General features: G+C 44.1%; 1 protein-coding gene across 9 annotated transcripts in view; it reads right to left on the reverse strand.

Moving 5' to 3' along the window:
- The window catches only part of KIAA1109 (KIAA1109 ortholog), a 908,505-nt gene that overhangs the window by 435,579 nt on the left and 446,972 nt on the right, over window positions 1–25,954 (reverse strand). For all 9 annotated transcript variants that reach the window (XM_033938537.1, XM_033938601.1, XM_033938589.1 and 6 more), the window contains exons 43-47: window positions 13,467–13,622; window positions 7,854–8,029; window positions 4,153–4,328; window positions 2,872–3,566; window positions 1,513–1,758 (exon numbers count right to left, since the gene is read on the reverse strand). In XM_033938537.1, coding sequence (XP_033794428.1) covers window positions 1,513–1,758; window positions 2,872–3,566; window positions 4,153–4,328; window positions 7,854–8,029; window positions 13,467–13,622 — 1,449 coding nt within the window. The remainder of the gene's footprint in view (window positions 1–1,512; window positions 1,759–2,871; window positions 3,567–4,152; window positions 4,329–7,853; window positions 8,030–13,466; window positions 13,623–25,954) is intronic.

Below are 25,954 nucleotides of genomic sequence, written 5' to 3' on the forward strand. Positions count from 1 at the left end.
TTTTTGAAGATAGGTGTAACAAGGATTACCCTTGTTCTCAAGGATAGATTACAAATCTGTCGCAGTAACTTCGCTGTTTCGTCTCTGAGCTCTTTCAGTATTTTCAGGTGGATTCCGTCTGGGCCCGGAGATTTGTTAGTTTTTAATCTAGCTATCTGCTTGAACACGTCTTCGAGGCTTACCTCCATGTATGATAATTTTCCCTCTTGATCCCCTTTGAAGATTTTTTCCAGTTCAGGCACGTTGGATGTGTCTTCTCTTGTAAAGACCGACAAGAAGAATATGTTTAGTCTGTCAGCCACCTCTTTTTCCTCCTTCACCACTCCCTCGTCCAGATATAGTCTTCTGAGACCTGACCTTGTGGACATAGTTATTGTGAATTTGGAATATCTACAGTAGCCCGTCCTTACGGCTGAGTTGTAGTACCTAATTTGGAGATTTTTTTAAGACCCATGAAGCCCTTCGACTGAGGTCTTTTTTTCTTCAATCAAAAATTTTTAGGTGTTCCTCGGTCACTTTAATACATGGACTTTTTTCTTTTCTTTTTGTCTATATTTCTTGGGTTTTTGGTGATCAGATAGAATATGAAGTGTGTCTAGCATATGATCTTTTGCATATATTATTTCAATTACGCCAACATTGACTGCTTAAATGTTACATCAGGGAGGTAAAATTCCTAGATGTCATAAATGACTGCTTTTTGGAGAAATTGGTCCAGGAACCGCAAGAGGGGGAGCTATTTTAAATTTGTTCCTTAGTGGAATGTTATAGGAGTTAACTGTGTTGGGTCCACTGGGAAGCAGTAATCATAACGTGATCAAATTTGAGCTGATATCAGGAATGATGTCACAAAAGAAATCTACTGTAGAGGCATTTAAGTTTTCGAAAGGGCGACTATGATAAAATGAGGAACATGGTTAAAAAGCAGCTAAAAGGATTGGATGTTATTTAAAAATACCATTGTGGAAACTGAGACCAGATGTATTCCACATATTTAGCAAAGGTGGAAAGAAGAAGAAACAAGAGCCAGCTTGGATAAAAGGTGAATTGAAAGAGCTAAAAAAAAAAACACAAAAAACCAAAACATCCTTTAAAGAATGGAAAAAGGATCTGAATGAAGAAAATAAGAAGAGACACAAGCACTGGCAAGTTAGATGCAAAGCATTGATAAAGAAAGCTAAGAAAGAAAATGAAGAGAAGCTTGTAAAAGAGGCAAAAACTCACAACAATTTTTTTAGGTACATCAGAAGCAGAAAACCTTTGAGGGTTGGTCACACCATGGACTCTAACCCCCTTTTTCCCATGGTTCTGTATTCATGTTTTTGGTATTCATGGGGTTTTCTAGGAACCTAACCCCAGTGAATAGCGAGAATGCACTGTAAGAATTTTTTCTAGCCCAAACTGCATGAATTTGTACCCGATGTATAGTTTTCACAGACTTACAATAACTTTGAAAACTGCCCTTATAATGCATAAATAATATTAATCGGAAAGGGATAAAAGTTCTTCTACCTTTCATTTTTTCCTTTAGTGTAAAGCTGCCATGGATTCTCTTTAACTCAGACTCCATCGTTAATCCTCCAATGTCAGCCTCCAAGTGCGTGTGATTCACCATGCCAATTCCAAAGACTATTAGCGTTACATGCTGAGGCTCAGCAGTGACCAGGCTGCGCTTCCTTTGTAGCTTGCTTGAGCTGCCATTATCTTGTTCGTTCTCAAACACAACCTTACAGGTAGGTTCTGAAGGGCTCCGCCCAACTACATAAGTGAATCACAATGACATTACAAATCAGGGTCAACCTTAGAAAAACATCTCCTAAGTTTAATTTTAGTATTTTATTCTTAATTTTCAGTTTGGAATATTTTTTTCTGCAAACACTAAAGCAGGGGAATCTGAACTCAGTCCTTGAGGATTTCTACAATAAACATGCATATAATGTAGACAGTAGAAGCACATATTTTTTGTGAAAATCAGGAAATATTGGCTGATTTGAAGCCCTTGAGAACTGCTTTGGGGTCCTCTTCATTAAGGGCATGAAGTTCCAGCTACTTTTATTACATTATACTATATTAACCCTACTTCTTTTAGGCTAAAACATAAGACATATTCCTAGTTCAGAAGGTGATCTCCAGATACATCTAGAGCAGTGTTTTTCAACCTGTTTGCACCTATGGACCGGCAGAAATAAAAGAATTATTCTGTGGACCGGCATTGTTCCTTGGACCGGCGGTTGAAGAACACTGGGCTAAGTCGTGGGCCAGACCCCGCCCATCTCTACCCAATCTCCACCCCAGACCCCACCCCCATAATAGTACTAATTTCACCTTGCACGTCTCGTGCCTCATCTGGAAGCCTTCCCTCTGACGTTGCAACGTCAGAGAGAAGGCTTCTGGTTCAGGCGCAGGATACCCGTAGGAGCCACTGCCCTTGGTTTTGTACACTGAATCAGTTAGGAAGAGGGAGCTGGTTCGAAGATAACGCCACATCGATCGCACCGTGGACCGGCGGTTGAAGAACATTGTTTTGGGCCTGATGCATGTGCTGGCCCTGTGGACCGGCAGGAAATTTCTGTGGACCGGCACCGGTCCATAGACCGGTGGTTGAAGAACACTGGTCTAGAGAATATTATCAGATTCAACAAACAGTTGAGATTTAATGAACCCGGCACCAGCACATCTATTATAAAAGTAGATAAAGCTATATGTAAAAAGAGACGTATATTCTTTAAACTAATGGCTTGCACACCACTTGGACCATTAACCATCTTATGACAGCCTCTTTACTAGAAGAATTACAAATATATAAAGCAGTATCTTCAACTCTTTTGTATGTTAGAACATCACAATCAATTCATCACAAACTCTACTCACCTGCTGGAGAAAAAGTTTCTGAAGACTTTTCTAAAATGCCTGTAGGGTCAGAAATGAGTGAATAAAAGTTCAACAGCTTGTACATATTTTGCCAGCACTCTGCAGATGGTTCACTCTGCTCCGACACTGTGATGGAATCTGAGTCATCCATGTGATCCACCACATCTTTTGAGCCTTTCCTAGACACTCTTGATGTTCTTCTTTCTGATCGCCCCAGTGAGTTTTTGTTCCGAGACTCTTTCTTGTTGTTTTCGGCATTTACTCGCTTATTCTTGGCATTATTTACCCTTACCCCACCATTGAGACTTCCTCGAGAGCTGCGGCTGAAGTCAGATGAACGGAAGTCACGATGCTTACGAGTTTTGAAGGTGGGTGTCGGAGAGGCAGATCCAGCTGTATACCTACTGAGCTTAATGTCTGTCTGAGTTGCTTTTATATCATCAATCATTGTACTAAACTGATGAATAAGGCGCACAAGGGCCATGTCAACATGCTGGCTTATGGACTGACAGGAGATGGTAAAATTGCAGTGAAAGGTGGTATAGTAGCGCTTGTTCAGATCATGAAAGGACAAAGCAGTTGTGGAATTCTGAGGGGTGAACATTGACTTCTCCATCACTACAGCATTGATGCTAAAAGTCTCCAACATCAGTGCGGGTTTGAATTCAAGTGGAGGAAGATTGACAGCACCTTGTCTAAAACACATTTTAAGAGAATTATTTTGGATGAATAAACAGTTTCAGGAGGCTCATCTACAACATAAAGGATGAAATGGACTTTGAATTAAGAAAAAAACTGTCAGGTTCTGCGTTCAGCATTTTATTTACACACTGGACCTAGGGCTAGATGCACTAAAAATGGTGTTAAGACAATGCAGGTCGCTGTAGGCCGATTTTTGGGCTGATTTCTAAACAGTGATCGATGTGCAAATGGCTGCCCATGCAAATGAGTTTTGCAGAGGGTAGTCATAATCCCATCCGATCGCTCACTTAGAAACCGGCTCTCACATATGTGCAGAGCCAGTTTGGAGAAGCCCAAATGGCTAAGCAGCAGGGGAATTCCCAAAGCAGCCTCCTGCCACTCAGCTGTTTGGGTCTTTTTTTTCTTTTTAATGGCACAGATGTTGTGTGTGTGTTACACACACATAGTATCTGTCCCAATTTTTTTTTTTTTTAAATGCAAGCTATTCCCCTCCTCCGATAACCCCCGGAACCAAACTAGAGGCTATACAGTTTAGCCAAGAAACTTAAGCTTCAATACAAATAAACATGATCTATTTACCTCCTTGCCCTTTTGCTCCTCCTCTCTTTTGATGTATCTGAATCAACAATATCTGCCCTGAGGCAATCCAAAGTACCAGAGAATGAAAGGTGTTCCCCAAAATAAGTTCTGTAGCAGAGGGGCGCAACATCTTGAGACTGAATACCTGTATGGCTCAGGAGAGGCTTGAAAACAACCTGCAACATGCAAAACTTGGTTATCTTTATTTGCCTTTATTTAGATCCAATGCCAATCAATACTTCTCTGGAACAGTTCATGCAGGCCAGATTTAAGGAAGAGGGTTTTAGTTTTAGGTTGCAGAAGCTAGTCACAAAACTATATCATTAGCACAATTAAAACAAGGTTATACATTCAAATGGACTATCCTTGCTTTTTCTTTTGAAGCCAGGTAAAGGAAATAAATCTTACAAATCAGTGTAATGTTCTCCCAAATTCTATAGTGTACAAAAGTCCACTTACCAAAACTGCGCACTATCCTTAGATGTGCTCACAGCTTATTGGGTGTTATCGATTGCTGGCACCAATTGGCAGCATTTTGGATTTCACCTGCATCTTGCTAAGCACTATTCTCTAAAGATCGGTGTTCCAGTCTTAAAGTACATAACTCAAAAGGGGGTGTGGCCATGAGAGGGGTGTGTCCATACAGTCTTACTGAATACCGGGATCCGCACCTAACTTATGTATCACAATTTATACCAGGTTTCAGTTACAGAAACCGGCTCTAAATGATATTCTATAAAGAGCGCTCCACACAGATTTTTTTGAGCACGGTCTACTGAATCGAGTTCAGAATGTAATGGAACATTCAACACTTGTTAACAACTTTGATTGTAACCTCAGAAAGGTGGTATTTCAAATCCCATTTAAACACACACACTTATCTAAGTATGGTCTGGCCTGGTGAAACCTAGAACTGGAATGCAGCACCAACCAAACCTTTGCCTTCTCTCGGATTTAGCCAACCAACCTCCCCATATTATTCCACCTCAATTTTCACAGATTTGTGAGTTGAAAGGAGACAGATCACACACAGATGGACAGACATAATCTACCATAAGGCGTTTCGCTCATTGTAAATGAATGTCCCAAAAAATCAATTAGGCTACTGGGAATATAGCAGACACATTCAAATATATGTAGAACATTTATAATGTATAAATGGCAAGCATTTTTCAGTTAAAAAAAAAATCTTTAAGTCTGAGAATAATGTGCTGTGACATGTAAATAGAGGGGAGTAATAAAGTCCATTACTTTAAAGAAAAGTACATAGAAAGGCCTTCCCACCAGATGTGGTGGACAAAATTAGTAAGTGAGAATGAAAGAAGTCGTCAAATATCATGGGTAGTACAACCAAAAGGAGTGAGGTGTAATGAGGCCAAGCAAGCCCAATGTAGCAAAAGGACTGAGTTGCTTCAATAGAGAGAGAGATCTTTTGCTACACTGGTCGCCATACATGAAGAAGGACACGGTACTACTTGAAAGGGTCCAGAGAAGAGCGACTAAGATGGTTAAGGGGCTGGAGGAGTTGCCGTACAGCGAGAGATTAGAGAAACTGGGCCTCTTCTCCCTCGAAAAGAGGAGACTGAGAGGGGACATGATCGAAACATTCAATTTATTGAAGGGGATAGACTTAGTAGATAAAGACAGGTTGTTCACCCTCCCCAAGGTAGAGAGAACGAGAGGGCACTCTAAAATTAAAAGGGGATAGATTTTGTACAAACGTAAGAAAGTTCTTCTTCACCCAGAGAGTGGTAGAAAACTGGAAAGCTCTTCCGGAGGCTGTTATAGGGTAAGCACCCTCCAGGGATTCAAGACAAAGTTAGACAAGTTCCTGCTGAACCGGAATGTGCTCAGGTAGGTCTAGTCTCAGGGCAGCGGACTGCTGGGCACGATGGACCACTGGGCTGACCCAGCAGCGGCAATTCTTATGTTCTTATGCTTGTTTGGCCTCACTCCTTTCTCTGTTAGGCAAAATGAGTGTCAATTCAAAAGGCCTGAAGGCAGCATAGGGAATCCTTAGCAACATTAAAGAGAGAGTAAAAGTAGCCCTACGGCAATGTCTGCATGTAAGGAATCTGATGATCTTTATTGGCCAACTATTTTTCTGTTTCTATTTCCACTTTGGGAAATCTAGTAAGATAAGAGAGTTCAACAAAAACTCGCATCATCCATTCTGATCAATCCAGATTATGACCATCTGATCCTTGTCTAGGACAGTCTTATGTCTTCATCCTATGGACATAAAAAAGGGGCACACAATCCTTTAGGGGCAAAAATGTGTTCAACTTAAAGATTAATGCAATATAAAATCATTTACAACAGTAAACTAGTAAGATTACAATATAATGCACAAGTGTGGACCTATATGTGACATAAAAGTAAGTGTCTGGATTCAGACTTGACACAGATCTGGATCTAACATTTACGTACAGGCAAACAATGAATCTCTGTGTCTGAGAGAACAATACTGTCAGTAGCAATGCAGAATGCTGGTTTATTGTCGTTGATGATTTTATATTGAATTCAATTTTCACGTTAAAATCAAATTGATCTTCCTCTACTTCACTGTTTGAGTACATGGGCAGACAAGTTCACTCCTGCACCTCGTCTTTCTCCCATCTGACCACAAAATGCTATAACAACTGAGACCATTGTGCAAATATCCAGCCACTCACCTTTTTTGCCTCGTCTGCTAGACAGACCAATCTAGAAGTTTAATTCTAATCTAATCTAAAACTTGGATTTGTATACCTGCTCATCACCTAAAAGGAGCTCGACTTGGTTAACAAAATAGCTGTAACATAAAGGCATCATGAAAAGGGAGAACTCGGAATCAAAAAGTATAACCAAGCTAAGAAACCCTGATCTAACTGTCCTAGAACAGACCCCCCTCCCTTATTGCTTCCCTTTATTGGCCTTCTGTTCTATAAACTGATGTAGTTCCTCCCCCCTGCCTGTATGACTTATTATTTTGGCCATGTCTGTTGAACTATTTTATGTAATACCCAATTTTAAAGTTCTGGACTCCCACTTAGAAGGCTGAATAAGCGGAATAACAAATTTTAAATAAACTTAAATCTCAGTCACCATTACTGAGTCTTCTCAACATAGCCTGGCAAAGCTACGTGAATACCTGCATTTTCCTAGGACGTGTAGCTACCCTCAGCTATATATTTTAGCTTATGGTTCTCAGTATTTTCTTATCTAAATTTGTATTTTTAGTTTTCAGATTAATAAATCTATCAAGCTAGTCCAATGAAAAGGTTTCCTAGACCATAAGAATAGCCCTACTGGGTCAGACCAATGGTCCATTAAGCCCAGTATCCTGATCCAGGTCACAAGTACCTTTGCAGAAACCCAAATCGTAGCAACATTCCATGCTAGAACTTTATATTCTTCAACTGTGCTCACACAGAAAGTACAAAAATCTTGAATGTTTTTTTCAATTATCTACTCTCTGACAAGTGCATAATGAGAAGGGTTCCTGGAAATACTCTGTCCGGTCCTTGGACAAATAAACTTAGGAAAGATTCAATAAGATCTAGGAAGGGAGATATGCTTGGAGAGAGATTTGAAAAAGGCAATATAGAAAATGCTTTTGGAAAATTCTGTACATGACATCCTCTCTTTCCTAGTAGAATCATCAAATTTGTTACAATATATGTAAAAATGTACATAGCACACTCATGAAAAACCTTTACCTGTGCATCTGCAAGCTGGACTGCAGGAAATCCTTGGTTACCCTCTTCTGCACCTGCAATATCATCCTGAGTAGAGCTACGTTGAGAATGGCTTCCATCCAGGGTGTTCTGGTCACTGGAAAGCACAGTATTGAAATCTGAAGCAGAGGGTATCGTAGGAAGATTGTTGCTAATACCTACAAAATAAGTCATGATATACACTGATTATTCAAGCTGAGCTAAACAAAAAGGAAGCAGAAAATCGTTTGCATGGAGAGCTGGAGAAATAGTCTGCCCCTGATGTCGCAAAGCAGAATTCCTGTTGGCAGTAGGAGCTTGAATTGCAGAGTTTTTGAAGATAAGTGTTTTGAACCTCTTTCTACAAGTATGTGCGACATTTAGTTACTTTTTAAAATTTTTTATTTATATCCTTTTATATTTTCATCAAGCATAACAATCTTTACAAAGGATCAGAATATATTAGAAGAAAAAAGTTAACATATAAATACACCCAAGTGTATATTAGAAATACAATCAGCTATTTAGTCCACAAATATTGGATTCAAGAAAGGAAATACATTTCAATAAACTGAACAAATTATTCTAAATCAGAGTAACGGCAATGGTTATCCACCCTATAGCCGAAAGTCAGGTCATTCATCAATGGACTAAGAAACCAACCCTTCTTTTGGTCCTAAAAAATCTAATAACTGTTTAGGCTCAAAAAAAAAAAAGAAAATTTTTATTTTGATAGGAAATAAAACATTTTGCTGGAAATTTTAACAAAAAAGTAGCTCCAAAGGCCAAGATTCTAAGCCGCAAGGCCAAGAACTCCTTTCTACGCTTCTGGGTTTTCTGTGCTAAATCTGGAAAAATTCTAACATTAGAGCCCAAAAATTTGTCATTTATAGGATGGAAATTTAAGCGGAAAACATATTCCCTATCACTTTCCAAGGCTAGCATCAGCAAAAGAGTGGTTCTATCTGTAACCACCTCAAGATAACTCTCCAGAAATAAAGACAGATCAACGTTTAGTTATTTATTCCATTTTCTATACCATTCTCCCAGGGGAGCTCAGAATGGTTTACCTTGGGCAATGAGGGGATTAAGTGACTTGCCCAGGGTCACAAGGAACAGCGTGGGTTTGAATCCACCACCTCAGGGTGTGGAGGCTGTAGCTTTAATCACTGTGACACACTCTCCCCTGAACTTGCATTTCTGTTTTGAATAACACTGCTGGGACATGTGTATGAAACTGGGCTGTTTTCATTTTTCCACGTAGAACCATTTTTTGAACAATTATAAAAAAGAAAAGAAAAGTTTTTAGCCAATGAAAGAATGTGAGCAGGTCCATAGCTCTGACTAGCACTGAGATCTTCTTTAACCGAAACTTTTTCTCCACATTTCGTTGAATTCCTTGGAACTTTGGTTTGATTTGTATTGCTAGATATTAATTGTTGGATCAGACCAAGGGTCCATCTAGCCCAGTATCCTGTTTTCACAGTGGCCATTCCAGGTCAAAAGTACTTGATCCCAGACCAAGCATTAGCTTCCCCAAAGTTTTGGATTGATTATATGGCTCTGTGTATTTCAGACAGAGGCAACCTAAGGACATTTTGTGATAGTTTTCTTTATCTTTTTACATCAGACACCTTGATCTCTGTTGATGCCCTTACATATTTTTTACTATACTGCATGGGGGAAGCCACTTCTTGCCCTGGATCGGTAGCATGGAATATTGCTACTCTTTGGGTTTTGGCAGGTACTAGGGACCTGGATTGGCCACCGTGAGAACAGGCTACTGGGCTAGATGACCACAAGATTATGAGCTGACAAATCAGGAAGGGAGAGTGTTGTCTACAGAGATGAAGAACAAGGGAAGCAGAGAGGTGGGTTTAGGCAGGAGGAGTTGCCGTACAGTGAAAGATTAGAGAAAGTGGGCCTTTTCTCCCTCAAACAGAGGAGATTGAGAGGGAACATGATCAAAACATTCAAGTTACTGAAAGGAATAGACTCAGTTGATAAGGACAGGTTGTTCACCTTCTCCAAGGTAGGGAGAACGAGAGGGCACTCTCTAAAATTGAAAGGGAATAGATTCCATACGAATGTAAGGAAGTTCTTCTTTACCCAGAGACTGGTAGAAAACTGGAACGCTCTTCCAGAGTCTGTCATAGGGGAAAACACCCTCCAGGGATTCAAGACAAAGTTAGACAAGTTCCTGCTGAACCGGAACATGCTCAGGTAGGGCTAGTCTCAGGGCACTGATCTTTGATCAGAGGGCGGCCACGTGAGTGGACTCCTGGGCATGATGGACCACTGGTCTGACCCAGCAGCGGCAGTTCTTATGAGTAACTCTGTTTTAGCTATATTCAATTTTAGATGGCGGTGAGACATTCAGGCGGCAATGTTGGACAGACTTTGGTCTGGGTTTCAGTAGGGATATTTGGCGCAGAGAGGTAGATGTGGGAGTCATCAGCATAGCACCGATACTGGAAGCCATGAGAGGAGATCACTGCTCCAAGTAAGCAAATGTAGATTGAGAAAAAGAGTGGTTCCAGGACAGAGCCTTGAGGTACACCAATCGATAGCGGGAAGGCTGTGGAGGAGGAACCACCACTGCATACACTGAAGGTGCAATGAGAGAGATCGGACGAAAACCAGGAGAGGGCAGAACCCTAGAATCCCAACAAGGACAGCATATCAAGGAGTATGCAGTGATCAACAATATCAAAGGCAGCAGACAGATCAAGAAGGATGAGGATAGAGTAGAGGTCTTTGGATCTGGCCAAAAACAGGTCATTGGAAATTTTAGTAAGGGCAGTTTCCGTGGAATGCAGCGGGCAAAAGCCTGACTGAAGCGGATCCAGAATAGTATGGGATGAGAGGAAGTCCAAGAAGCATCTCCATAGATTTCATACCTCCTTTTACCTACTGGCCATTCTTCTCTCTAAAGTGGAATGTTCTCTCTGAGAGTTCAGGCACCTTTGTCATATTAACATTATGTTATGCGACTCTGTTATATGCATTTGTATGCTCAAAGTTGGACTACTGTAACACTGTTTACAGTGGACTTCCAGCGGGCACTGGAAGTCACAACTTTCGCAAAGAAACTGTAATAACTTCAGTTAAATCTGACAGTTTGAAAAGTCTGCACACCATTGGATCCTCTCCCTGGTCCAGGACTGCCACTGATTCCTTTATCTGCTCCAAACTGTGAACCAGAATTCTCCAAGGAGGATGTTTTCTTGGAGAGCAATGGCATAGTACCCAACCTCAAATCATCCCAGTCCTTTTCTAACAGGACATCTGGTTCCTGCAGCTCCACAGACTGTGAAGGGACTTCTCCCTGAGGAGGAAACTCTCTCTGTGCACTTCCCTTCTGGCAACCTGCAGATGCTCCTTTATATTGTTGGTAGGCTGCATACATCAGGCCACAAAATCAGGCTCAAAGACCAGACTTGGATCTTCCGGTGACCTCTGCCTCCACTCAGGATCAGGTGCTTCCATACAGAAGCTTTTCGGCAGTAACACGTAGCTGCATTTTAGATGCTCTAACAGGGTTTTGAGACCCAGTTCTTGAGCATTCTGCAACTCATGACCAGCAGAGGAACCAGAGGGGGATAAGCCCAAGGCTCCCGTCCCGCTCGCAAGCCCCCGATACACAGACACTCTTCAGGCAGACACAGACACTCTTCAAGCAGACACAGAGACACTCTTCAGGCGCACAACTAGCGTAAACTTGGCATGATATGGCTGTGAAACCTCCCGAGGAGTCCATCACAATCAATTTAAACCAAAATAGAGGTGTTTTGGAGGCAGACAGAGGCTTTTAAAATAAAATCAGAAAATCCAAGATGGCTGCCACAGCAGCAATTCTGGCACCAAAAATTAACCATGGGAACAAAACTCAAACTCATAAATTGTCAAGATAGGATTTTGGTGGTGGGAGACTCTTAGGAAAACCTTAGAAACCCTTAGTTAATTTGGTCCTACCCTGATTTTCCCAAAGACCAGTAATGAGCTGTACTCAAAGAACTGCCATGTGCTGTGCCTGCATCAGCTTCTCACTGCATTTGGAAATGGAGAAGGAATTTCTGCCTCAAACAAGCAAGAGTGGTCTCTACTGGATTGTCTCTTTGGGCTGCCTTTTATTCAGGTTCAAAAACCTGAAACCCCTGACCCCTTATGCTCCCACAAGATTCTTTAGGAGGGGTGCAGCCAATCTCTGCCAAGCCTCCCAGCCAGTCGCAGGGTCTAATCAGTGTAGAGAAGAGCAGCCAGGTAGGTGCTCTTTTGAAAGTGTGGTCCTCCTGGCTACAGACCCAAACGCCTGTCCCTTCTCCCAAGCAGAGCTGTCCCAGGACCACCGTGAACCTCTTAGCACAGGAAAGCCTCAAAAAAGATTGGATTACGACCCAAAAATAACAAATCTAATCTAGTGCAGAGCAGAGGAAAAGACACCTTCTCAACTCGCTTGTAGAAGTTAAGAATGAAGAGAGAGGGCACTGCCCAAGGAAACAAAGCTGAAAAAAAATGATTTATGACTTCTACAATCCAATTTGCGAGTTGGAGTATACAACCCATCGTATGCTGTTTGCACAGGAATGGCCAGTAGGAAAAAGGAGGTATTGATGCCCCTGTATAAAATTCTGGTGAGACCTCATTTAGAATATTGTGTACAATTCTGGAGACCACATCTTCAAAAACATATAAATAGGATGGTGTTGATCAAGAAGGCGGCAACTAAAATGGATGGTGGTATTCATCATATGGTGTATGAGGAGAGACTTACAGATCTCAATAGTATACTTTGAAGGAAAAGTGGGAGAGGGGAGCTACGATACAGAAAATGCCTATGTGGCATAAATGCACCTGAGATGAGTCTCTATGAATTGAAAGGAAACTATGGAATGAGGGAGCCCAGGATGAAGGTGAAATGGAATAGATTCAGAAGTAACCTCAGAAAATACTTTTTCATGGAAAACCAGAGAAGAGAGTGGCCTCCTGGTGAAGGTGGTGAAGACAAAAAGTGTATCTGAATTCAAGAAAGCTTGGAACAAGTACATTGGATCTCTAAGGGAGAGGAGGGGATAGCAGGTGGCAGGCTTGGGCAGACTAGATCTGCCTTTATTTTTCTATGTAACTTCTTTCATCTGTGTGCTGAATCATCTCATATTACATTTAAAACTGCACTAAAGACCTAAATTTTGGGCCTCTCTGTCTCTTCTGAGTGGACCTGGCAGCAGTCCTACTCTTCCTTTGCATCGCATAATATTTTTTTATTGAGCACTCTATTTTTAATCTCTTGCTATGTAACCCACTAAAGGTGGTATAGTAAATGTATAACAAGCAAGCAAGGAAGCATATCATCTGCTGAAGACAAACATTAGCAACTCCCTTGTGTGCATATCCTTTCATAGTCAACAATGTGGTTACTATAATTGCTGACAGGGGGATTTAAACCTATGCATTTTGCTGGTCTAGAGTGATAAAGAATAAAGTCACGGCAGTATTTTGTGAGACCTCCTGGTATTTTTTGATGTATGCTCATATTTGCCCTGCATTACCCCAATGTGAAAATGGATGATCTATTTTCTCTCTCTAATTCACAAACATGGAATCATGACTTGGTACCTGTTGGAAGGCTATTTTGTCCAGACTTGGCGATTGGAGACTCTTGAACCACACTCCCTCTATTACCAACTGCATTTGACATCCAGTTATAGAAGCTCACTGATGGTTCAGACAGCAAAGGATGCTCTGATAGCATTTCTGTGGCAACAGGATTTCCTGCATTAAGAAACCAGGTGACTTTAATAAGATAAGGTACATAATTACTGGCCAGACAACAGTCAGTCATACTAATGAACATAAACATATATTACATATTCTATATTTAGTATGGCAAACCATCATATGTTTTCTTTCAAATGTATAAAATTGTAAAGCAATAGGATGTCCAAACCCAGCATGTAATGCTCTGAAAAAATTATATAATTTTTCTAATTAGCAATAATTTTATTTTATGTTTCATCATTCAACAACAGTAGTATGCTACTAAAGAAAGCATATGTAGAAAATTCAAAATTAAATAAATACTTAGGGGCCCTTTTACTAACCCTTGGTTATCCCCCACACTCTTCAACCTCTACATCGCGTCCCTCGGCACCTGTCTAGATAAATCAAACATAATCTCCTACAGCTACGCAGACGACATCACCATTCTTCTCCCTTTTGATCAACTAAAACCCTCAATGACAGACCTTATACATAAAACATTAGAAACAATAACATCTTGGATGAAAGACCACAAACTGAAACTAAACTCAGAAAAAACCAAATTCATTCTCCTAGAAAATGATAAGACACCATCCATTACAAACCTAGTAATCAACATTCCCCATGCAATCCACTCTAAAGCTACTGGTAATGACGATTGACAGATGTTGTACCATGCAACCACAAATCAATAAAATAATACAGAAATCCTTTGCTATCATGAGAAACCTAAGACAAATGCGAAAATTCTTCGACAAAACTCAATTCCGGATCCTAGTCCAAGCCCTAATGCTGGGTCTCCTAGATTATTGTAACATTCTCTATCTCCCCTGCCCCGTGACCATGATTAAACAACTGCAGACAATCCAGAATACAGCCCTGAGACTCATCTACTCTCTGAGGAAACATGACCACATCACCGAGGCGTACCTCCACTCACACTAGTTACCAATACAAGCAAGAATACAATTCAAGTTCTACTGTCTCCTATTTAAATCCATGAATGGCAACCTAAATAACTGTCTAATCTGAACCACCTCAACCAGACAAAGGAGAACCCACGCTCCATTCACATAACCCCCAATCAGAGAAGTCAAATGGAAAAAACTGTATAATGGCCTCCTGGCCACACAAGCAGCAAGATTAGACCGCCAACTCTCTACTTTGCTGATAACAACCCCTGACTACAGAATATTTAGAAAAGAAATAAAAACCATACTATTAAAAAAATCCCTGCTACCCAACAATCGAAACCAACCTAACGCCTCCTTCTCTCTAAAACAACCTAACGCCATAAGAACCACCTCATCTCTATGAGCCAAGTTGACTACTCCCTAACTATTCTATAATTCTTCTGGAAATGGCCAGATAGATCCTTTTTGTAATCCACCTTGAACCGCAAGGTAAGGGCAGAATAGAAATCACTATTGTAATGTAATGTAATACTAAATGCTAAAAAGTCTATTTTATATTTTATACCTTAGCTTTAGTTAATGGTCCTGTAACAGCACGAGCAGACTCTGGGGTTATTGGGCCTGCACACGCACAGCCAGACATGGCCACCAATAACACAGAAGAGCTCTTTATCAATTCAAAACAAAAACTCCCTGAGCCCTGTTACTTCACAGGGTAGAGTATGCAAGAAACAGGTCGCTTGGTTTGATAAACAAAAAGTCCTGAGATGGGCCTGGAGCTGGTACCACCACGCCCCAAACACAGACTGCCAAAGTCTTCTTAAAGCAAATAGCGAGGTCTAGTCCTAACCAAATCTCAGAGCAGGGCCAAGATGTAATGAGCACCAGAAGTTGGTTTACCTCAGCCAAGCAGAATATCTAAGGATTGTAGTCAAAGAGTATGCTGGGGCCACTTGTTCCTCCTTGCCTGGGCCTTAAGCAATGCCTCTGCTGGGTCAGACCTGAGGTCTTATCGTGCCCAGCAGTCCACTCACGCGGCGGCCCAACAGGCAGTAATCCTCTATCTATACCTCTCTATCCCCTTCTTAACCTAGCTCTGGCCCTGCCTCTTATACTTCCTGGTTCCTGCCTCCTCCTTCCCATATCACTTCCCTCTAACATAAGAACATAAGAACATAAGCAGTGCCTCCGCCGGGTCAGACCATAGGTCCATCCTGCCCAGCAATCCGCTCCTGCGGCGGCCCAAACAGGTCACGACCTGTCTGAATCACCAGAAGGGGCCCCCTTGCCACCTTGGTTTCCTATTGAGTCCTATCTTCCCATCGAAGTCCTAACCCTCCGGTCTTGCACATGCACGACCTGGTTGGGTTTCTATACTTATTACCTGGTTAGCTTTCTCAGTATCCCACGATCCCTTTATCCCTCAGGAATCCATCCAGTCTCTGTTTGAATCCTTGTACCGTACTCTGCCTGATCACTTCCTCCGGTAGCGCATTCCAAGTGTCCACGACCCTTTGGGTGAAAAAAAACTTCCTTGCATTTGTTTTGAACCTATCTCCCTTCAGTTTCTCCGAATGCCCCCTCGTACCTGTTGTCCCCTTCAGCCTGAAGAATCTGTCCCTATCCACCCTCTCTATGCCCCTCATGATCTTGAAGGTCTCTATCATATCTCCCCTGAGCCTCCTTTTTTCCAGAGAGAAGAGCCCCAGCCTATCCAACCTCTCGGCGTATGGGCAGTGTTCCAGCCCTCTTACCAGTTTCGTTGCTCTCCTTTGGACTCTCTCAAGTACCTCCATGTCCTTCTTGAGGTACAGCGACCAATATTGAACGCAGTATTCCAGATGTGGACGCACCATCGCTCGATACAATGGCATGATGACTTCCCGTGTCCTGGTTGTTATGCCCCTCTTTATGATGCCCAGCATCCTGTTGGCTTTTTTCGAGGCTGCTGAGCACTGTGCAGATGGCTTCAGTGATGCATCCACCAGCACACCCAAGTCTCTCTCAAGACTGCTGTCTCCCAACAATGCCCCCCCCCAATTTGTAGTTGAACAACGGGTTCTTTTTCCCTATATGCATGACCTTGCATTTTTCCATGTTAAAGCACATTTGCCATTTGTTTGCCCAGTCTTCCAGCTTGTCCAGGTCCCTTTGCAGGTCCTCACACTCCTCCCTGGAGCTAACTCTGCCACACAGTTTGGTATCGCCTGCAAATTTATAACATCGCACTTTGCCTCCTTTTCCAGGTCATTGATAAATATGTTGAAGAGTAACGGCCCCAACACCGATCCCTGTGGCACACCGCTCGTGACTCCCCGCCAGTCAGAATATTGGCCCTTTACTCCGACCCTCTGCAGTCTACCCGATAACCAGTGCTCGATCCATCTGTGCACATCCCCTCCCACCCCGTGGTTCCACAGCTTCCTAAGCAGCCTTTCATGTGGCACCTTGTCGAAAGCCTTTTGAAAATCGAGGTAAATGATGTCTATGGGTTCCCCATTGTCCACCCGACTGCTTATTCCCTCAAAGAAGTACAGAAGGTTCGTTAAGCATGACCTTCCCTTACAGAATCCGTGCTGGCTTGTTCTCAGTAGGCCTTTTCTCTCGATGTGCTCGCAAATGCCGTCCTTGATCATAGCTTCCACCATCTTCCCTATAATTGAAGTCAGGCTCACCGGCCTGTAGTTCCCGGGGTCACCCCTCGATCCCTTCTTGAAGATAGGTGTGACATTCACCAATTTCCAGTCCTCTGGTACCTCTCCAGTTTTCAAGGATAGGTTGCAAACATGCTGGATTGTGCCCGCTATTTCTTGTCTTACTTCCTTCAGAACCCTTGGGTGGATCCCATCCGGGCCCGGTGATTTGCTGCATTTTATCACCCCTCTTGTTTAACATCTTTCTCTCACCACTACTGAATCTTTGCCAGTCTGTTGGCTTTACTGCTTTCTCGTACGCAGATGATATTCAACTGATTCATCCATTTAATCCTGAAAATGATGAAGACATTAAATCATTAAATAAAAAACTTGAATTAGTTCAAAATTGGCTCAACAAAAATAAATTAGCTTTAAACATAAATAAAACAAAGGCAATGATCTTTAACTGGAAAAAAGACATTGGCCTGAAGTCACCATTTATTCTTAACAATACTCCAATTGAAATCGTTCCCAAATTAAAAATCTTAGGAGTTATAATCGATGACAATCTAGAATTCAAAGACCATATCAATAATATAGTTAAAATATGCTTCTATAAACTACGCTTAATACGATCCATTTCCAAATTTCTTGAGCCCAAATCACGCAATATTTTGATTCATTCATTAGTAATAGCCAAAATGGATTATTGTAATTCTTTACTGCTTAACATTACTCAAAAAGAAAAACGACGTTTGCAAATTATTCAAAACACTGCTATCAAATTGATTTATAACGCCAGGAAATATGATCACGTAACACCATTATTTATTGATGCTCATTGGCTCCCTATTAGCCATCGCATATGGTTTAAGGTCTTGTTACTTATATATAAAACCTTGGTTAACAATGAACCTCAGTTTATATCAAAAATGCTAATTCCCCACAGTTCCGCGCGTGCACTCAGGTCATCCTCTCAAAATTTACTAGCTGTTCCCTCTTTAAAAATAATAGGCACACGAAGATCAGACATGTTCTCTGTAATTGGTCCTCAGTGGTGGAACTCTTTGCCCCAACATATCAAAAACGAAAAAGATATCCCTTCTTTTAAAAAATCCCTGAAAACATACCTTTTTAAAGATGCTTTTAACATTTAAACTTTCTTGATTTTATGATTTTTCCTTTTATAAATACCTAGTTTCCTTTTGTTTTTTCCTTATATGTTTTCTTGATATAACAGATGTAACTTTTTACCCTCCTTCCCCTCCAACTAATGTCTGTCCTGTCTTAATTTTAATGTTTATTTATTTTGTATTAATTTTTAATTCTATCCAATTTTATAATTATGTACATCGCTTTGTAATCAGATTTAGCGATTCATCAAATATTTAATAAACCTTGAAACCTTGATTTTAACCTGTCTATCTGTTTGAGGACATCCTCCTTACTTACCTCTATGTGCTCCAATTTTTCAGCCTGTTCCCCACTCATGAGCTCCTCTGAGTCCGGTATATTAGATGTGTCTTCTCTCGTGAAGACCGACGAGAAGAACGTAATCATCCTCTCAGCTACCTCTTTATCCTCCTTAATCACTCCCTTCCTATCCCCATCGTCCAACGGCCCCACCTCCTCTCTCGCTGGTCGCTTCCCCTTTACGTAACTGAAGAATGCCTTGAAGTTTTTCGCCTCCCTGGCCAGCCCCTCTTCGTATTTCCCTTTTGCTTTTCTAACCTCTCGGTGGCATTCCTTTTGGCATTTCCTGTGCGCCTGGTGATTTTCCTCCGTTGGGTCCTTTTTCCATAGTGAAGGAGTATCCACGAGGGGGAATGATAACGTCCTTTAGACTCCCTCACAGGGCCCCTTTGTGCAATATCAAACAATATTAAGTTATGGAAGCGATGAATGTATAAACTACTTTGGGAGTAATTGAAATTAACAAAATTATTGAGTCAATTTTTCCTCTATTATTTTTATTTTATTCCAGAAAGTTTTGCATATGAATAAACTTGCACAATTATGAATTCAAATAAACTGTGAAGCAGATGTCGTCAAACATCAAAAAGCAAATCAAAGAAGTCATTTTTCAGCTGGTGGCGTTTAACGGTTTACTGACCATAGCCAGCATTATGCCTTTAAGTGGTCAATATAATAAAATAAGCCGATTTCTAGACCACATAACCAGATAGTTCAATGCAGTCCACAAAAGAGTAATAAAAAATACAAAGGAATAAGAAGTTTTTAGTTGCCTTCTAAAATGAAGATAAGAATAAGACAGAGAAAATAAGTGCCTGAGATCACTGTCATACATGGCAGCTTGAAAAGAGAGTAAACGCTCATGGAATATTTTGTATTTGCAGCCATTAGCTGGTGGAAAGATGAAGAAAGTGTGAGTTTTTCTAGGGTTCCTCAGTAGCAACTTTATAGTAGAAGCAGCCCAATTTAAAAATGACGTGTGCTTCTACAGGGAGCTAGTGCATATTTCGATACAAAGGAGTGACATGATCATATTTCTTTTGGTTGTATGTAAGTTTAATTACAGTACTGGAAATTCAAAGCCAGATCATGTCCAAGCTCCAGTTGATTAAGTGAGATATTCTTGGTCTAAGTCAAAACTTATAAGTTCCGTCTGGCAACCTGTCAAACCTTTTTGATTATGGCTGCTAGACGACTAAGTCTAAGTTGGCCCACATCTCGCCCTATCCACTCCTCCAAAAAAGCACAGTTACTTACCGTAACAGGTGTTATCCAGGGACAGCAGGCAGATATTCTTAACACATGGGTGACGTCACCGACGGAGCCCTCGGTACGGACCTTTTTAACTAGAAGTTTCTAGTTGGCCGCACCGCGCGTGCGCGAGTGCCTTCCCGCCCGACGGAGGAGTGCGTGGTCCCCAGTTAGGATAAGCCAGCTAAGAAGCCAACCCGGGGAGGTGGGTGGGACGTAAGAATATCTGCCTGCTGTCCCTGGATAACACCTGTTACGGTAAGTAACTGTGCTTTATCCCAGGACAAGCAGGCAGCATATTCTTAACACATGGGTGACCTCCAAGCTAACAAAGAGGGAGGTGGGATGGTTGGCCATTAGGAAAATAAATTTTGTAACACAGATTGGCCGAAGTGTCCATCCCGTCTGGAGAACGCATCCAGACAGTAGTGAGTAGTGAACGTGTGAACTGAGGACCAAGTGGCCGCCTTGCAGATTTCCTCGATGGGCGTGGAGCGGAGGAAAGCTACAGAAGCAGCCATAGCTCGGACTCTGTGGGCCGTGACAGTTCCTTCCAGTGAGAGACCGGCCCGAGCGTAGCAGAAAGCAATACAGGCAGCAAGCCAATTGGAAAGTGTCCGTTTGGAGACAGGATGACCCAAACGGTTGGGGTCGAAAGACAAAAAGAGCTGAGGGGCTGTTCGGTGAGCTCTGGTACGATCAAGATAGTAAGCAAGGGCACGCTTACAATCCAGCGTGTGCAACGCCTGTTCCCCAGGATGCGAGTGAGGCTTAGGGAAGAAGACGGGTAGCACAATGGACTGGTTGAGGTGAAAAGCTGAGACCACCTTGGGAAGGAATTTAGGGTGGGTACGCAGAACAACCTTGTCATGGTGGAAAACAGTGAAAGGTGGGTCGGCAACCAGTGCATGCAGTTCGCTAACCCTCCTGGCAGAGGTGATGGCAATTAGGAAAAGCACCTTCCAGGTAAGAAGCCTGAGTGAAGTTGTGGCAAGAGGCTCAAACGGAGGTTTCATGAGAGCTGAGAGAACCACATTCAGGTCCCAGACGACAGGAGGAGGCTTGAGAGGCGGTTTGATGTTGAAGAGCCCTCTCATAAATCTGGAAACCAGAGGATGAGCCATGAGGGGTTTTCCGAGAATAGGCTCGTGAAACGCAGTGATGGCACTGAGGTGGACTCTGATGGAGGTGGTTTTGAGGCCAGCGTTGGACAGCGAGAGCAAATATTCCAAGACAGTTTCCACCGCCAAAGAGGTGGGTTCTTGATGATGCCGGAGACACCACGAGGAGAATCTGGTCCACTTCTGATGGTAACATTGGAGAGTGGCCGGTTTCCTGGAGGCGTCCAAAATGAGGCGGACCGGTTGAGATAGATTCTCCGGAGAGGTCAGCCCGAGAGAAACCAAGCTGTCAGGTGGAGGGAAGACAGATTGGGATGCAGTAGAGACTGATGCTGCTGTGTAAGTAGAGTAGGAAACACAGGAAGAGGAATGGGCTCCCTGGAGCTGAGTTGGAGCAGGAGGGAGAACCAGTGTTGACGAGGCCACCGAGGGGCGATGAGAATCATGGTGGCGTTGTCCTTGCGGAGTTTGGACAAGGTCCGCAACATCAGAGGAAGTGGAGGGAAGGCATAGAGGAACCGATCCCTCCAGTCGAGCAGGAATGCATCCGGTGCCAGACGGTGAGGAGAAAAGAGTCTGGAACAGAATTGGGGCAGCTGATGGTTGTGAGGTGCTGCAAAGAGGTCCACCTGCGGAGTGCCCCATCGAGCAAAGATGGAGAGCAGAGTCGGAGGGTCCAACGTCCACTCGTGAGGTTGAAGGATGCGGCTGAGATTGTCGGCCAGAGAGTTCTGTTCGCCCTGGATATAGACCGCCCTGAGGAAGAGATTGCGGTCCGTGGCCCAGGTCCAGATGCGCAGAGCCTCCAAACAAAGGGGGCGAGATCCGGTGCCGCCCTGCTTGTTTATGTAGTACATGGCGACTTGATTGTCTGTGCACAGGAGGAGGACTTGAGGGCAGAGAAGATGTTGGAAAGCCTTGAGGGCGTAGAACATGGCTCTGAGTTCCAGGAAATTTATGTGATGACGACGCTCCTGTGGGGTCCAAAGTCCCTGGGTGCGTAGGTCGCCTAGGTGAGCTCCCCATGCGTAGGGGGACGCATCGGTGGTGATGATCATAGAGTGAGGGGGCAGATGAAAGAGTAGACCCCTGGAAAGATTTGAGGAGTTCAACCACCATTGGAGAGATTGCTGAAGAGATGATGTCACAGAGATGGGATGAGAAAGAAGATCTGTAGTCTGTGACCATTGGTTGGCGAGAGTCCATTGAGGTGTCCTAAGGTGGAGTCGCGCCAGAGGAAGGACATGCACCGTCGAGGCCATGTGACCCAGGAGGACCATCATCTGTCGGGCAGGAATGGAGGGATGCATGAGTACCTGACGGCAGAGATGGAGCAGGGTCTGCTTGCGATCTGAGGGGAGAAAGGCCCTCATCAGCGTGGTGTCCAGGACTGCTCCGATGAATTGAAGTCGCTGGGTGGGGAGCAGATGCGACTTGGGGTAGTTGATCTCGAACCCCAGGAGGTGGAGGAGAGAGATGGTGTGATGAGTAGCTTGTAGCACGAGTTGAGATGAAGGTGCTTTCACCAACCAATCGTCCAAGTAGGGGAACACCTGGAGGTTGTGAGACCTGAGGAAGGCCGCCACCACTATCAGGCATTTGGTGAAGACTCTGGGGGAGGAAGCGAGGCCAAATGGTAGTACTTTGTACTGGTAGTGGTGGTGTAGTACCTGGAACCGCAGGTAGCGGCGAGAGTTCTGATGGATGGAGATGTGAGTGTAGGCCTCTTTGAGGTCCAGGGAACATAGCCAGTCGTGTTGAGAAAGAAGAGGGTAAAGTGTGGCAAGGGAGAGCATCCTGAACTTTTCCTTGACCAGACACTTGTTGAGGTCCCTGAGATCGAGAATGGGACGGAGGTCTCCCGTCTTTTTGGGTACAAGGAAGTAGCGGGAGTAGAATCCCTGACCCCTTTGATCTGGAGGTACTTCTTCGATGGCATTGAGAAGGAGGAGGGATTGAACCTCCCTCAGGAGGAGGGGGGTTTGAGAGGAGTGAGAAGCAGACTCTACGGGAAGGTTGTCCGGTGGAAGAGTCTGGAAGTTGAGAGAGTAGCCGTGGCGGATGATGTTGAGGACCCACTGGTCTGACGTGATGACTTCCCAACGGCTTGAGAAAATGGTGAGACGACCCCCTATAGGCTGTGGAAGAGGCAGCGAGGGTGGATGACTGGCTATGCCCTGGAGAGAAGAGTCAAAAGGGCTGAGATTGTTTAGCAGGCTGAGAAGGCTTAGAGGGTTGAGTGGCCTGAGATCGAGCCTGGGCATGGTGCTGCTGTTGACGGGGTCGCCGAGATTGTTGAGGAGGCGGATTGAGTGGCCTGGCTGAGAACCTCCGCTGGTAAGATGATTGAGGCCTATAGGGTCGAGCAGGCGGAGCCTTCTTTTTCGGCTTGATTAGGGTGTCCCACCTGGTCTCATGGGCCGAGAGTTTCTGGGTGGTGGAATCCAGTGACTCTCCAAAGAGTTCATCCCCGAGACAGGGGGCGTTGGCCAAACGATCCTGGTGGTTGATGTCCAGGTCGGAGACTCTGAGCCAGGCTAAGCGACGCATGGCTACGGCCATGGCAGAGGCCCGAGAGGTGAGCTCGAAGGAGTCGTATATTGAGCGGACCATATATTTTCGCATCTGGAGAAGACCAGAGATGTGTTGTTGGAATAACGGGACCTTGCGCTCAGGAAGGTACTTCTGGAGGGCAGACAGTTGTTGGACCAAATGTTTCAGATAGAAAGAAAAATGGAAGGAATAGTTGTTTGCCCTGTTGGCAAGCATGGCATTCTGGTAAAGCCTCTTGCCAAACTTGTCCATGGTCTTACCTTCTCTGCCAGGAGGGGTAGAGGCATAGACACTGGAGCCCTGAGTCTTTTTTAAGGTGGATTCCACCAGAAGGGACTCATGGGGCAATTGAGATTTGTCGAATCCAGGAATAGGAATGACACGGTAAAGGTTGTCCAGTTTACGGGGGGCTCCCGGTACCGTGAGGGGATTTTCCAAGTTTTTATAGAACGTTTCCCGTAGGATGTCATGCACGGGAAGCTTGAGGAACTCCTTAGGAGGTTGCTCAAAGTCTAAGGCCTCTAGAAAGGCCTGAGACTTTTTTGAGTCAGATTCTAGAGGAAGTGACAGGGCAGCAGACATTTCTCTCAGAAATTTAGAAAAAGAGGACTGCTCTGGTTTGGAGGTGGCATCGGGTGCCGATGGTTCCTCATCAGATGAGGAGGGATCCTCCTCGGTACCGAGAGGAGTGTCCTCCCATAAGTCAGGGTCCCTGACCTCTGGTGCATGTCGAGACACCGGGGTGGAGGGCGCGGTATGGCGAGTCTTGGACAAAGATTTTCCAGAGCGCACCGAAACGGTACCAGGGGAGGACGACCGGCGTCTATCTCGGTCCCGAGAAGAGTGCCGTACCGCCTGGTGCCGAGGAGGATCCAATGTGGCCTGAGAATGAACCACTGGATCGCCATGAAGTTGTTGGGCCGAAAGGATCGGCATGGAGGTGTTCACCGGTACCGAAGGGGTGGACACCGGGGGCTCGGTACGGGGCTCGGGCCGGTCTGGTACCGGAAGGAGCGGTGCCAGGATAGTGGGCAACAGTTGTTCAAGTTGTTTCTTCAACTGCTCCTGGAGTTGAGCCTTTAAGATGGCCGAGATACGGTCATCGAGGGGTGGCATCGGAACCGCTTTCTTTTTCTTCGGTTCCTTAGATGCCGCTCCACGCCCCGGCGATGAGGAGGCCGATGATGAGGCACTCACCGAGATCGGGGCGGAGCGTTTGCGGGACCGGTGCGATGCCGGTAAGGACGGTGTCGTCACCGTAGCTGGAGGGCGCTCGAGGGAAGAGGAAGGCTTCTTAGCCGGCTTACCTGGCGCCAGCGGCGCCGATGCGGGGTCGGTCGGTGTCGAGGTAGACGGTGCCGATTTTTGAGGTACCGCCGTTGAAGGTGAGGAGTCCATCGCCGACTCGGTACCGAAGAGAAGAGTTTGTTGGATTCTTCGGTTTTTAAGAGTTCTCTTTTTAAGAGTGGCACAGCGGGTGCAGGAATCCGCCCGATGCTCCGGACCCAGACACTGCAAACACCAATTGTGTGGGTCAGTTAAGGAGATCGGGCGTGCACACCGCTGGCACTTCTTAAAACCGACCTGCGGGGGCATGAAGGGGAAGATAGCCTCCGCAAAATCGAAGCCCGAGGCCTGTATACTGGCAACAGGCCCCGCCGGGGCAAAACGAAAGAAAAAGGGAAAAAGCAAAGTTTTTTTTTTTTTTTTTTTTTGCAAATCAAAGAAAAAAGTAAACCCGAAGGTAAAGAAAGAAAAAATAAGGAAAAAAGCGCGAGCGGGAAGGCAAAAAAGTGGTTTCAACGGCCGTTGAAAAAACACACGCGTCTTCTTCGCTCCGCGGAAACGAAGAAACTGGGGACCACGCACTCCTCCATCGGGCGGGAAGGCACTCGCGCACGCGCGGTGCGGCCAACTAGAAACTTCTAGTTAAAAAGGTCCGTACCGAGGGCTCCGTCGGTGACGTCACCCATGTGTTAAGAATATGCTGCCTGCTTGTCCTGGGATAATACCCCTTTTTGCTCTAGGTGTTCAGGGGCAGGGTAAAGGCCTAAGCTGATTTTAGATACGTCTAAAACCAGCATTGATTATCGGTACTTAGACAATCTGTCTTTTTGATCGTCCAAGTACCTAATTAGGCCACTTTTTGAAAGATTTTTATCAATTTAGTTTTTATCAATTTCTTAAAACTCTAATGATCTAGCTTTCGCCGGCACCTTTTCAACCTGTTTGGCCATCTTAAGATCATCACTTACAATCACACCCAAGTCCCGCTCACATAAGTTCTTCACCCCGAAACTGTACCGTTTCCTCGGGTTTTTGCATCCCAAATGCATGGCCTTGCATTTCTTTGCATTAAATTTTAGCTGCCAAATTTCAGACCATTCTTCTTGGTA

The sequence above is a fragment of the Geotrypetes seraphini genome, chromosome 1 (assembly GCF_902459505.1).
Source record: "Geotrypetes seraphini chromosome 1, aGeoSer1.1, whole genome shotgun sequence".
Lineage (NCBI taxonomy): Eukaryota > Metazoa > Chordata > Amphibia > Gymnophiona > Dermophiidae > Geotrypetes > Geotrypetes seraphini.